Here is a 15163-nt window from a genome sequence, read left to right as displayed (position 1 = left end):
AAGTTCTGCAATGTATACAGTCAGAATTGTGGAATATACATGCTGCTCCTTCTTCGGGTAGGTGTAATTGCAGTTTTAAAGTGATCTTTTAAAAAAAGTTCAAAACACACACTAAAACAGGCATCCCCAAACTACTGCCCTCCAGATGTTTTCGCCTACAACTCCCATGATCCCTAGCTAACAGGACCAGTGGTCGGGGAAGATGGGTATTGTAGTCCAAAACATCTGGAGGGCCAAAGTTTGGGGATGCCTGCACTAAAAGTTCAGAACTGATTTGATCTCATCTATCATTCTTTGCCACTTTATTCCACAGAATTGGCCCAGGGGATCAGCCAAAGAGGCAAACACATACAATTTAGACGACCAACTTTCCGCCATCAGAATGGAAAGAAGCGATTCCTCCAGAACTACAGTAATCTATTTCCAGGTTTGCACTAACAGCACAGAAAGCTGCCATGCAGACATGCCATAGCAGCTAGCTCCCTGTGGGCTGTAGACAAAACAGGCCATTTGGAGGAATACCAACATGGCTGAAGTTAAAGGCAGCAGTTCTCCTGTAGTGAGAAAAGAATCTGCAGCACCTTCATATCCAATTATACCTACGCAGATCACAATCCCAATATCATTGGGGGGGGGCATGTAGCTGGGGAGAAAACTGAACGTAAATTTCAATTTAACCACATTTGAGGTCCAGCTCCAACCACTGCTACATACTTGCAAAAAAATTCTCACACCCCCGACCCCCCCCCCATTAAAGATCTTGCAAACTTGTGGCCTTGTTGATCCTTCCCATCTTGAGAGATCAAAACGAGATGGCAATGAAGAGCTACAGAAAAGAAACACACCCTGAGCCATTTTCTGCTGACTTGCCTGTCAGTTTTTGGAATGGGTGGGCATCAAAACATTGTCAAGCAAAACAAAAGGGAAGGGAGAGGGGAGGAGACCAGCCACAACCTCATACTTGTCTGGGCTACAAGCAAACTCTGCAAGCTTGTGGCAACTTCTGCTTCGCCCCTCTCTCAAGGGGGAGGTGGAGAGGCAGAGTCTGCCTGCCTGCCTGCCTGTCACAGGGACAATCAAAACAGTAGTAGTACCCGAAGACCACACACCTAAAACATCACACACAGAGATAAGTGTGTGCAGGCATACATGGAAACGTGACATGCTCTTCCGAAAAGACACACACTCATTTTCCTACCTGACCATTAATCAGCACAAAGGTGAACAGTTTTTATTAGCAGATGCCAGTCACACTAGACGCCGCATTCAACTCTGCCTCAGTTTACCGCCTGTTAAATAGCACTAGCAGCCAGCGACTGCACAAGGATGCGAGATGAATGTGTTAAAGGGGCCTTCGTGCTTAATAACACGCCGTTTGCTCAAACTCACAGGCTTTCTTTTCAGAGAAGAATAAGCGCCCCAGACAGACCCCCGCGAACTGTACCCTCGTTTTCTCTCAAATCTTCTGCGGAGTGGGGAAGAGGTAGCTCATCTCAGAGGCCTCTAGCCTCCTCCATTTGTTTGTTTTAAATTCCACCCGTTTCATGACCCGGCCAGAACACAAAAAAAGCAGGCAACTCACCAGCCTTAACGCCCACCACCACCCCGCGGAGTCGAGGGGCCTTTGCTCAGTTTCTCCCGATCTCGTTTCTTTTCGCAATCCCCGAGCACAAGTCTCGCAATCCCAGCGGCGGATGCGCGCCGCGATTCCCGCCACACCACCGGCCTCCGGCTGTTCCCCGCTGGCCTCTAACCACGACGGTGAGGGGTAGAGGGAGCAGGGGGGCCTTCTCAGCTCTGGGAAGGGGATGGCAACCCACTCACGGGAACGAGCGGAACACGGGTGCGCCCCATTGGCAGGGGGGAAAGGGGGAGAGAGAGTGCCTGCGCCAGGATCCCTTTCCTTTCCTTCCCCTCCTCCTCATCCTGCGCCCTCCCTCCCTCGCTCCCTGTCGGCTCTACCTACCCTCGAAGTCGGAGATGATACCTTCCAGGTGCGCGTTGACCGCCGGGTCGGACATCGCCGCGCTCGGCTCCGGCTCGGCAATGCGCCCCCTCCCCAAGTTCCCGGCAAGGTCCCGAGCGCGGCGGCGGCGCTGTGCGGCGGGGCTGGGCGCCTTCGGACGGCCCCCTAGCCGCGAGAGGGGCGGACGGGCGGTCTAGAGGGGCGGGCTGCCGAAGCTCTGGCAGGCAAGATCCCCCGCCCCGTGGGCTCGTCCTGTTGCACAGGCTCGAATGAATGGAGGCAGGCAGGCAAGGAAGGCAAGGCAAGCAAGGAAAGCGCGGCCCTCCCCGCCCCTCTGCTCTGGGCAGCTTCTCGTGCGCCCGCCCGGCTTCCCCTCCGCGCACTGGTTGCGGCGCACGCCTGTCAAGGCGAACCCGAGCAGGGCCAAGCAGACGAGAAAGCAGGGTGGGCAGGACGCGCGCAACTCCTCCTGCCCCCCTTTTCCAGCCGAGCCGAGGGGGATCCGAGCGAGCTCAGCCCCAGGCTGTAGGCAACGCCCCAACCCCGCGAGGCACTCAGCCCAGGGGAGGGGAGGGCCGGGCCGGGCCTCCTCCTTTTCCAAAGATGCTCCAGCACCGAAGGGGCAAAAGGCTGGGCTCCGGAGACGGCACCCCCACCACTTGGAACAGCGCGAAAACTCAATCCAGGCAGGGGGACTTTGGAGCATGTGTAGAGTACCTTTCCCTCACCAGTGCGGAAGCGGGCACAAATCTCCCGATATAGCTTGGACTGTAGGCCAGGGCAGGCGTGCCAGAGTAGAAATGGTGTGATTTTTTTATTGATTGATTGATTGAACATCAGGAAGAACTTTCTGACAGTAAGATCTGTAAGACAGTGGAAAGGGAGGTGGTGGACTCTCCTTCCTTGGTTGAATGGTTGAAGCAGGGGTTGAATGGCCATCTGCCATGAATGCTTTAGCAGAGATTCCTACATTGCAGGGGGGGTTGGGCTAGATGACCCTCGGGATCCTTCTTTTTCCAGCTCTCTCTCATTCTATGGGTATGATTATGCTAAGCACTCCACATCTTGGCTAGCAAAACAGATCCTTGGTATCTTTCTTTTTACAGCTAGTGAGTGAGAGAGCGGAATGTTAATGGCTGATGTTGTGTTTAGACCTAAGACTACATCCTATACATCAGCTGAAGGCACAACACCATTTTATTTATCTATTGTCCTGCCACATTTATAAGTATCTCAGGTCAAAGTAGCATAAAGGAAACAGTCTGCTTTTATCCTTACAACAACTCTGGGAGGTAGAGTGAGAGAGGTAGAGATGAGAAATAGCAGGGGCCAGGAAGAACCCACTTGAAAAGCAAATCAGTGGTTATCTTGTCTTAAGCTCCTTGGAGGAAAGGAGGGTATAAATATAATGAATACAGTTACCTAAAATAAACAGGAAGAGCAATCCTGTGGAGGAAAGGGAGAGTCAGCGGTGGAGGAACCACCATATCCCACGCCTTGCTGGCCACAGCAGAAGGTGGTGGAGCTGTCTTCCCTCTCCCTGTTTTTTTCCTATTGGAGAGAAAATGATTACAGCAGCTCCAGGGCTTATAGTTATTCTATCCTGCGAGGTGAACAGAAGGATTTGGTATCCATGACCCCCTATGAGCTACATGGTGGAGGTGGCAGAGGTTGCTGCCACCACAGTGAGGGGGACCTTCAGCCACAGACCCCCTCTCACACCACCAGTGGAGGGGCCAGGTCCACGACAGCCAACATCTTCTCTGGGAGCTAAGATTCTTCTTCTGCAAAAAAAGGATGATGAATGAATCCCCAATAACAGCAGCAAAGACAGGTATAAGGTCCAAACAGGTATATAAGCTGCTTGTCATCATGCCATGGTGCATTCTGTGGCACTTTCTGCTGGTAAGCTGATAACCCTTTCCCAGCAGGATGAACAGGTCTATGCCATGGGTGTCTCTTTTTATTGTTTTTAAATTCATTTGCTGCTATTTTCTGTGATGTTTTCAACTGTTTTCATCTGTTTTATTGCATTGCATATGGTGCATTGAGAGGGCAATTTATTATTATTATTGATAATAACCTTTTTCATGTTTTCAACATTCTAAGAACATCTGTTAACAATTTATAAATGCCATCTAAATTCCAACTCATAGTACAAAAGTGTGCCTGATTTCTCTATAGTGACACAATCTTTCCAGCACTGATGAAACTTTCCATGTTTAACTATCTGTTTTTATTCACAGCATGACACCAAGGACTTTTTTTTTAATGGAACAGAACTGCTTTCTTTCTTTCTTTCTTTTTTAAGAAGAAAAGAAAGAAATCAGAATAATGCCCTCAGTAGGATTCTGTTTAATCTGTGTTAGGAAAAAGTTTGTATCAAAAAGATACAAAAAGAGATCAAAAAGAACAATAAGGGAGTTTTGCCTGCATTGAATGCTTCAAATTGTTCTTGCCTTTAAGTTTGGAACTTTTAAACCACAACAGAGACCTTTGTTGTGTCCAGGTCAGTTTGCAGCCGAAGAATTTTCCAAATACGTGGACATCCTTTATACGTATCAGCAATACGTGACAGCATTTAGAAGCGGACCAGTGCCTGCTTTACTGAATGAACTCACTTGTGCATTTCAGAATCAAAGGTGTTACTAGAGATTGACAAGTGGAAGAGCTCATTTAGCATTGCTGGTGTCACTTCCTTAGTCCAGCTGCCAGGACTTGCTCCTCCAAAAACATCACAGCTGGAGGGAGAGCTGGCTATTGTTCAATGAACAGTAGGGCTATTGCCCAGTGGAAGAGCAACTGCTTTGCCTGCAGAGGGTCCCACGGTCAATCCCTCCATGTAGGGCTGAGAGAGACCCCTGTCTGCAACCATGGAGAGTTGCTGTCAGTCAGTGTAGACAATACTGAGCTAGATGGACTATTGATCTGACTCAGTATAAGGCAGCAACTTCCTGTGTTCCTTTGTACACAGTACAGCAGGCAAGCTGGCTGATCAGTGCCAACAAACTTGGCAGTGGCTCTGAAAGGAAGCTGGTGTTTCCTTCTCATACAGTGCCAAAGCATCGGAGTTGCATGTACAATCCTTTTCAGAGACTTTTCCCCAGTGTGTGAGATTTTGATAAATGCTCTTGACTAGAAGAATTGAATGCAAGAAGGAAACTAAAGGCCAGCTGTTCAGATAGTAACCTAGGCTAAGATATTACACCAAGGTGGTGCCACCTCTCTTCCTCCTGGTCCTGCCTCTTCCATGAACTCTATGGCTTGAATTTATAAGGCTCGTGGTATTTACATAAACTGCTCGTTTAATTGCCATGTACAGTAGTGAGGCTGAACCCCAACAAGTAACCTGAAGCTTATTCCTGAAGTAAAGGGCTAAACTACATGTCATGTTGTTCATGCTGTTTTTTGTTTTTTGCTTAAGCAGCAGTGAGGTTAATACCAACCGTATCAAACATACAACAAGAACCCAGGTTACGAATGGCAAATTCAGAAATACAACAGCGTAACCGGCCGATATTCTCAGTCACCAATTTATAGACATATAACGCCAAATGACAAAATCATACACACAAGAATATGTGACATTCAAACATCATAGAAAAATGTATGACAAGATTCAGTCCAAATATCAGTCCAAAAGGTATCAAGTCTTAAATACAGCTCATATAGGGCATCCATACAGCATATGAAAAGGTTCCAAGATCCATACGGCATATGAAAAGGTTCCAAGATGTTTTCAGGTAGGTATCAACGGAGCATCCAAATGTGGTAACAGTTTCCTGCAGCAAACCCTAAGGACAGTATTCAGATTCAGGCCCCCCAACTGTTATTCCTTCCAAATAAAAGTGTCCAGTTTTAGCATGCTGTCGCAAAAGCATAAACAACTGTAGTAGGCAGTTTGGGGTCTTTATGGCTTGGCAACAGTACAGACCCAGTGCTTTTGAGGGCCACCAGTCAGCTAAACCTCAACACTTTGAAGTTCAGTTAATTTCAAAGAGCCGTAATTCCTGTACTAAACTATCTCAATGAAATCAACAGGGCTTACAAACAACAAAATTGGCTGCAATGTCTCCAAGCTACTGAAAATGTATGTTATATTATCTGGGTCAGGGGTCTGCAACCTGCGGCTCCGGAGCCGCATGTGGCTCTTTTACACCTTTGCTGCGGCTCCGGAGCGGATACGAGGGGAGGAGGCGTCCAAGCCATGCGCCGCCTGAGCCATGCGGCGGCGGCCGCCACACCCGCCAGACACTTGCGCGGTGCCCGCCGCCGCCGGAGCACACAGCTGCGGTGGCGCGCTGTGCGCCTGCGCCCCGCACGGCGCCCGCCGGAGTCCACAACTCCGCTGTGCGCGTGCGCTGTGCAAAAAGGACGCAAGGTGACGTTAGCAGCCCGGGGAGCGTGGTTGGCCCCATCCCTGCATCAGCCCCTCCCCCGCCGCATTTCTGCAGCCAATAGGCTCACGGAGGCGGGGGCGGAGTTATTTATTTTTTAAAACGGGCGCGCTTCTTCCCGCCCAGCAGCAGAAAAGGCATGCGGGCTCGGAGCGCGTGTTTGCTGCTGCTGCTCCTGCCTGCGGCCTGCGTGCGGCCTCCTGCCGGCCTGGTCAGGAGATTGAGGTAGATGTATTAATGGGTTGATTCAATATGAGGAAATTTTATAAGTTCACTTGATGGGAGCAACACACATGAAACCATACAGGTGTCCTAATAAGGGAGTCAGAGTTTTGCCCATTCCCAGTAATCAAGGCAGCCCAAACTCAAAGTTATTTTTATAATGACGAGGATGACATTGGGCCCTCATATAATTATTATTTACATCAGGCACTGATTATGATTTATGGTACACTGGGGCCCTGATTCATTTTCTATGGCATTTTGGGGCATTGATTATTGGGCATAGCAAATTTTGCTATGGGGCCCTCTGATTTCTAATTACGTCCCTGTTTTGCGGCTCCCAGTTTATTTTTTTCCTTCGGAAATGGGTCCAAGTGGCTCTTTTTGTCTTAAAGGTTGCAGACCCCTGATCTGGGTCAATACTATCCTGCAGGGCCATTCAGCAACTGCAGTACTGTGATATCACTTACGGATAACACATCCAAGGTTAAGGCTACACTACACCTGATTTGTGGGAGTGAGGAGGAAAGAGCATGGATAAGTTACTTGGAAATCTCTCTCTCTCTCTCTCTCTCTCTCTCTCTCTCTCTCTCTCTCTCTCTCTCTCTCTCTCTCTCCTAATTCAGCACCCTCTAAGGCTGGGCTATTCCACAGTAAGGCTCCAATGCTATCCACACCTACTTAGAAGTTAACTTCCAGTAAACCATGCACAATAAAACCACACAGCCAAATAATTTCCATAGTACGGGGAGAGAGCCAGGTCAAACTTACAAAGACTTCACTTTGACTACATCATGGGTTTTTCTATATAGTTATGTGAAAGACAATTACTTGCAATCTGAAGAAAAATAGCTTCTACAACACTGAATCTCCCAGAGATTTCATAAATAGAGAGGGAGAGGAAGTGAAGTCGTCAAGAGGAAATCAAGCCTACTTTCCCTATGTTAATTTGGGAAAATGACACCCTTACTTGCAAAGCCTGGGAAACAGAATGGAATAACAGGAAAATCCCACACCCTTTAGAACCAGGATTACAGTAGAGAGAGACACTAGACTAGAGGGGAAATCATGTGGTCATGCTTTTGCTCTTCAGCTAAGACTATGCTCTCCTTAGGGTGTGGATTTATTTTATTTTATTTTAAAAACTGTCTATTAAATATCACTTTGTTTCACAACTGTTTATACAAGTTAGCAGACAACATCAAAACATCATTTGCCAGAAGGCACACAGCCTAAACAGTGAAGCATCACTTCACAGAAGACATGTGGTCTAGACTTAGGTAGCATCTCCACAACATTGCCCCTGGCTACCAGCTTCACATAATATCAGAGACAGGTGCTGTGGTTGCATGTATGTAAATTTGAGAGAGGAAGAGGTGTGAGTGCATGTGTACGTGAGAGACAAGTGCTGCTGTGGAAGAGGGGGAGAGAGTAGTGTCAGTTTCTGAAGCTAAACTAGCTAAACTGCATCACCATTCAGAGTCATTTCTCCCAACCTTTGCCAAGCCATTGTCTTTCTCTTACACATGGAAAGAGGCACAGTACAATGGGAAACCTGCATGCCTTCAACAAGAGCATCATAATGACAGCAGGTATCAGTCATCCACTGGCAGCCATTCTACAAATAGCCTGGCTGACTTCAGGGCTATATAGTCCTGGCAGGAGAGTGTTATATTTTTGAACACTGCCTCATTTGAAATGCACTTTGCTTACCCCCTAATGACTTTAAGATGGCACCGGGTGGGGTGGGGTGGGGTGGTTTTCTGCCCTGCTCAGCTTTTCCACATGCATTTTGGATGCAGACAGCTCTTGCTCCTTATTACTCAAAAATTGGAGATTGGCAGGCAGCAACCTTCCGCTCTTCTGTATTCAGAAATGTATTGTTCATGGATAAAACGAATTTGCCCGGGTGAGATGAAGGTGATACATGGCAGAAACAGAAATGCAGAAACAGGCTGGTCTTGTTTCTGACATTTCCACACCAGATCCCAATTACAGAGCCTATAGGAGAAAGAGATTAAATGAGTGCCCCCCCCCGACTCCTCCACCCTGTGTTGCCAAATGGTTTTCATTCTCATGTCCAGACTCTTGGAAATTTATTTAGGGGGGCGGAGGGGGGTGGGAAGAGAAGGAGAAAATGAGATTTCCATACCTAACGCAAGAATAGGCTTCTGGGGCTTTCAGGCAGCCATTCCTGCTGCTGTCCCTCCTTCCGCACACATTTTGTATCTGCACAGGCATAAATTCCTCTCCCTTCCATGTCAAGGAGCTTCTGTTTGCTACAGGCAACACTTCACCTGCAGCTTTGTCTCCTAGTCACTGGGGAGCACAAGCAGGGAATGCGCTGTTGCGCTCAGGTCCTGCTTGCTTGTGGGCTTCCCACAGGCATCTGACTGGCCCTTGTGAGAACAGGATGCTAGACTAGATGGGCCTCCAGCAGGGCTCTTTTTGTGTTGTTAACAATCATGTAAGAAGAAGCAAGAAACCGCTGCCGAGGGATGAGGAACCTGCTCCCCTTCGTATGCTGTTGGACTCCAACTCCCATCAACCTCAGCCAGCACGACAGGTGTCGAGGGATGATGTGATGTTCCAACAACACCTGGAGGGCTAAAGGTTCAACACCCTTGGTTTAGAGATGTTTTCCAACTGGACCTTGTTAGCCCAAAAATGGAAATTACAGGAATTACCTACAATTGTGGAGTGGCAGACAAAAATGATGGACTATGCTGAACTTGCTAGATTGACATGCAAGATTCGTGACCAGGGGGAGACAAGGTTTCAAAAGGACTGGAGTAAATATGTGGACTATATGGAGAAAAACTGTAGATCGTTAAAAACTCTCGCAGGATTAAAATAAATCTTACGAATTGACCAATATGTCAAAATGAACTGCAAAAAAGGGAATTAATAAGAAACCCGCATGAAGGGAGGGGGGGGAAGTCATAGCTCGGCGGAGCAAGGTAAAAGATGTGAATATAAGATTTTGTATAAAAGATTGGTTTTGTTAATTTGTTGAATTTGGAAAATGGAATAAAAATGTATTTTTAAAAAAAAATGAGATGTTTTCCAACTGATCACTCCTAACATGTGGTGGGCTGACCATGTTCTGCATTGTAGGGTTTGTACCAAAGCTCAGACGCCAGAAAAGGCTCACTGTTGACCCCCCTCAAATCATCCTGGCTCTGGTCCTCTTCTAAGTCCTGGTTCACTGGTCAAACCATGGCTAAGTAAGAATGTGCAAGCACACAAGTACTTGCAGGGAAAAAATTGCAGCCACTTCTCTCCTCCTCTAGTCTTTCAGTCAAACCGCGAGTTGTAGTCAAAGTTTGTTCTCAGCTTGCCAAACATGGTTTGTCTGTGGGAGACAAAGAACAAACCTGGCTTCAGATGTAGCACTTGGCCAAACTGGAGCTGAGATGCATGTAGTACAGCTAGCAGGAGAAAGAGCGAAGCAGCCACTCCTGTTACTTAGCCATGGTTTGACTTTGTGTGATGTGTGAGTTGGGCTTTACACGAGCAGTGGCATAAGCAAGAAGAAGGCACACCAGCCTCCAACAGTCTTGAGCGCTCCTTCTGGGCAATGGATACAAGCCAGGATTCAGCAAAAGAAGGCAAGTGAATGAGCAACAATGACAGTGGCAAGCAAGTGGTCCCAGTCAGGGAAGTGAGGATGCCAACTGAGGGTGTCTTGTCCAAAAGCCCCCTGAAATCTGGAGGTGACACTTGAGTTGGGTCAGGTAAGCTTCTGTGCTGTAAATGTACAGAAATATTTTTGTTAACCTAGAGCAAATGTTTGGGATCAGCTGAAGGAAAGATACTCATATCGTTTATAAATTTAAACATTTTCCAGGCAGGAACCTGACAGGAAAAAATGACTACCGTATGACGTTTCCTCTTTCCTGTATTCTTTCTGATTTTTTTAATGTCATTCTTTTCTCATTGTTGCACAGAGACGTCACCTAGATCAGGGTTTGGGAAGAAGGTAAATGGGGATCGAGTGGTAGATCTCTGGGTGATTTGTAATAGATCGGCAAGCATTTCTTATTTCTGGTGCTGGAGCTCACCATGTGAATGAGGTTATTTGCTATATGCCACTACAGACATCCATAAAAAACAGTCTGGTGTGGCCTGGAAAATCATAATAATCACCCTCTTACATTGTTGAGCCATTACATACAAACAACTAACCATGCAATGCAGGATGTATTTTCCCCGAGTACAGATTTTGTTGGCAGTTACTGGATTATATTATACCTAATAACAAAATTTATCTGCCAGTTACAGGTTACAATATGCTTGGGAGCTGGCTCAGATATTGTTCCAGGTCATATGCTGAACTTTGAAAATCTGAACATGTTGGGGTATTATGCCAATATGACATCTAAGTGTGAAAACGTGCTTTCTGGCCTCTAGGGAATTATATTTGAATTTAACAATGAAACATTCCTTTGGCTGGGCAGATCTCCAGATTGGCTCTCCTTCTGCACTAGAAGTAAAATTTAGGTGCTTTGCTTCTGATCTTCTGATATAATGAAAAAGAAGTGTACCTGACAAATGTTAAAGGATATAAAAGATCCCAATTGGAAGCCCTATTGCTGAGTTGGCCCAGGACCATTGAATGAAGTGCAAAAGCATCAAGAGCACATCAGAGGACCTTCTATCAGATATACTCTCTCTCACACACATACTTTCCTCTACCAGAGGTAGGTGGCACACACAGCACATTTATGTCCCATTTTCTTTTGAGGGAAACATTTGCTAAATTAAAGCAAAAGAAAAGCAAGGGAGGAAAGAAAAAGGAAGGGGAAAATAATTAAAACCTTCCTGTTTCCTTTCTCAGCGGTGGGAGGGGAGCATGTCCCTGGGCTTCCTTTGGTATAGTGAAATATGTACTTAAGATATATAGTAAAGGGAGTTCCTGTCTAATCTATGGGAAATTGGGACTGTGTCTCTGTAATGAGGGAGAGATGGAAAGGAAAGAAGCAGAGCAAAAGGCCAGGCAATCATTAAAGGGATGGAGGGATGGAGCATGGATGGATGGGGGATGTGTGGTGGTGATGCAGGGGTGATGGGGAGGCAGAAGGAGGACTTATAGAAATGAAACAGGAAGCCATTAGAGAGGGGGAGTGCTAAGCTGACACTACATGCAACTGGCTTCCCATCTTTAGTAATAAAACAAGCTCAAGCAAGGAGGTGGCAAGCTGTGTTCCAACAAACCTGGAGCCACACTTTCAAACATTCTATCAGCCCATCTTAGCTAATGCTTTGCTTCTTGACAAAACACAGTCCTTATGAGCTCCAGGATGTGAAGGGTTGATTGGACAAGGGTCCCCCAGGTGGGGCTTGCATGCCCAGGTTCAGTGGGGCTTCTTCACACTGCCTCGAACCATCTTCTTGAGTGACTGTGGTGAACCTGAGTCAAGGAAACGGGCCACGTCCCAGAGCCAGTCCTCAACACAAGGTTATTTTTATTCAAATTGTCTTGGAAATAATTCCAGAATTTAATCCAGATCAAATGATGATGATGATGATGATTGGGGCAGGGGATTGACGTCGATGTTGTTTATGTTTGAAGAAAGTGACAGATCTGAAAAGAACTGAAGCTGCATTGATTTGCCACTTGGCAAAGTACTAGCTGGATTTAATCTGACGTACTTTGAGACATACCCTGTTTCCCCTATTTGGTACAACAGTTGGTCCCAGAACTGCCAGACACTGCTTTTTGGCAGTAGAGAGGCAGAGGTCGGCAACAGCTCTATACCTGTGTGGATTTATTTAATACCCAATTTACATCTTGATGTATTATTTGCCATGCACACAGTAGGACAGCTCCCACGTGCTTCAAAAGGGCTTGTGCAGGAGAACTTTGTGGATGGATGGTGGTCTTTGCCCTGACTCCTGTGCTTAACAGGTGGGCAACTCCAGCCACATATCAAAGTTAGATTGTGGAGGGCAAGGTAAATTAAAGACCTAATCTGCCAGGGACATCCATTTCCCCATCTTTGGCATACAGTGTAGAGCTTTTGGTTCAGTATTCTTGCTCAGCTAGCAACACTCAGCTAGCACCTCATAGGAACATAGGGAACTACTCTACATTATACCATGTCACACCACTGGCCCATATTGCACAACACGGGCAATGGCTTTGCAGGATTTGATCCAGGAGACATTCAAAGTCCTACCTGAAGATGCCAGGGATTGAACCTGAAATTTTCAGCATACAGAACATGTGTTCAACCACTAAGTTACAGCCCCTGTGGTCTCACACTATCAACAGAAACTATAGCATCATTTGGTTGCCTTTGTTATTATATCCATAAATATGTAACACCAACAACAACTCTTATCCCAATCAGGAAAATATGAGCAAATCCATACACAAAGTTGGTCAGGAATTCTATGTTATAATTCAGTGACTGGAATGGCCTCATTTTGCAGTTTATCCCTACAAGGCATATTTACATATATTTACTTGGCTCTATCCTCTTGTACATTTTTGTTGTTGTGAATATGCCAGACAGGGACATACGCCTGAACTATGTATTAATATTGTTGCCATATATTCATGAAGAAGCAGTTACTGCTCTGCCTTGAAATCTCATCTAACCTCAATAAGCAACTTAGCAGACACCACCAATGCCATGCTAATTCATTTTCCTGAAGGGAGGGAAATTACTTAATCATTCCCAAGACAGCAAAGTGAAATCAGAGATCTGGTGATACTAAAAAGTTATTAAAGTTAGTGGGGAATTTGGGAAAACAGCAATGAGCTGACAACCATGTGATGGTCTGGAAGAGATTTGTTTCCAGGGACACATAGTAATTCAGGTCTTTTAAAGGGGGGCACATATGAATGCCAAGGAAAGTTTAGAGCAGCCTCCCTCAACCCGGAATCCTCCAAATAATTCTGAACTACAACTCTCAGCATTCTTGATCATTGGCCATGTTGTCTGGGGTTGATAAGGGTTGTAGCCCAAACCATCTGGAGGACATCAGCTCCAGAAAGGTTGCTCTAGAACAAACACCATTAGGTATAACAGAACTGTTCAGAATGTCAGAGTCACATTGTTGGAAAGGACATGAGGACCAAGACATCTTCCTTGGGTAGCCAGCCTATACCACTCTAGACTCATGTTTATTCCGCCTCTCTTTAAATGAAGGCAGGATTTGAGATTCCATAACTTCTCTGAAAAACTTCCTTCATTGCCAAGCTGTGGGTGCATGTCTACATTTCAAATTTATTACCACTACCGCTAATGATCCACCCTTCATATTAAGGTCCCAGGACAAGGTTGCAACATTAAAACACAACATTAAAAGCAGCTTTAAACCATTTACAATCACAAAAATAAGGTGGGTCCTAAAAACGTACAACCTCAAGTGCCAAAAGCCAGGGTAAAGCTGTGCATCTTCAGCATCCTCTGGAAGCTGTATAATGAAGGTGCCAGGCACACCTCTGTGAGGAGGGAGTTCTATAGCTAAGGGCTAACTGGCATTCAGTGCAGCTGTTTTGAAACAAGGGTTATATGAGATCTAAATGGAACCTCAGTCAGTAATCTGGCTGCTGCATATTGGACCCATTGAAGCTTCCAAGTCCTCTTCCAAGGCAGCCCCAAACAGAGCACATCACAACAATCCAATCTGGAAGTTACCACAGCATGGAGCACATGTAAACCAGTTTCAAATTACAGGTAGGTAGCCGTGTTGGTCTGATGTAGCCGAAACAAAATAAAAAAATTCCTTCCAGCAGCACCTTAGAGACCAACTAAGTTTGTCATTGGTATAAGCTTTCGTGTGCATGCAGACTTCAGTTTCAAATTGTTAGTGCAAGATATTTTGACATTTTGGCCCATGATGTGGCTCTCAGTTCTGGTTTGCACTTTGTTCTCCAGTGTTTTGCTTTTGGCTCCTGATTTAGCCATGTTCCCTCCCTCCATACTGACTGTGTGAACCCTGGCAGCAATGCCCATTTCAGCTTGAGATAGGAATCTGTTGCACTCCAGATTCCCACCCCAAATGCTTGTCACCCTGATACCGTATCTCTGCAGCAGGTAAGTCCTTCTCTTTGCTCTTTCCCATTTCCATAGTGTCAAAAAATCTACTGACACTCAGCAAATGACTCTCGTCCAGTCCCACAATAGACACTGACAACCATTTGTTATAGCTCATAAAGGTTCGAGCACAATTTCTGCTCCTGCTCTTTTATCTCACTGTCCTGCTGGCATTGAGCCGATGGAGGAGAATACTAATGGGGAGAAGGGGATATCTCTGGAGGCTGGAGAGGCACCACCATCCATGGAAAAGCTGGCAAGAGGAAGTCATTCAGCCCACTTAGCTGGGTTCTGATAATCAAGTGGAGTTGTGGTTGCTGATTTACCTGGCACCTTCCCCAGCCCTGGGCTCAAAACGGCTCAGCAGGAAGCTTGGAGAGGAACTCTGAAGATACAGCAGCGCCTGGCTCACAGTGCTAATTAAGAAGCAAAAGAGCAACTTGATTGGCAGTTGTTAGCCATTTAGCGTTACATGTTCAGCCCCCCTTAGTTATTTTGAAACTGGAAGCTGCAAGCTTTGCTCGCTC

The 15163-nt window shown here is 46.2% G+C and overlaps 1 protein-coding gene across 3 annotated transcripts in view; it reads right to left on the bottom strand.

Annotated features, from left to right (window-relative positions):
- SEPTIN9 (septin 9) overlaps positions 1-15163 on the bottom strand; it is a 221932-nt gene that overhangs the window by 130993 nt on the left and 75776 nt on the right. The window contains exon 1 of one of the 3 annotated variants that reach the window (XM_035104584.2): positions 1967-2250. The exons of the other annotated variants lie outside the window; for them this stretch is intronic. Within the exon in view, the coding sequence (XP_034960475.1) occupies positions 1967-2021 (55 nt within the window). The 5' untranslated portion in view covers positions 2022-2250. Of the gene's footprint in view, positions 1-1966; positions 2251-15163 lie in introns of those variants that run through there. 3 annotated transcript variants of the gene reach the window in all.

This window comes from Zootoca vivipara, chromosome 2 (genome assembly GCF_963506605.1).
Source record: "Zootoca vivipara chromosome 2, rZooViv1.1, whole genome shotgun sequence".
In the NCBI taxonomy this organism is placed as follows: Eukaryota; Metazoa; Chordata; class Lepidosauria; order Squamata; family Lacertidae; genus Zootoca; species Zootoca vivipara.
Note: the sequence above shows the minus strand (reverse complement) of the source record. Positions and strands in the feature narration are given on the sequence as shown.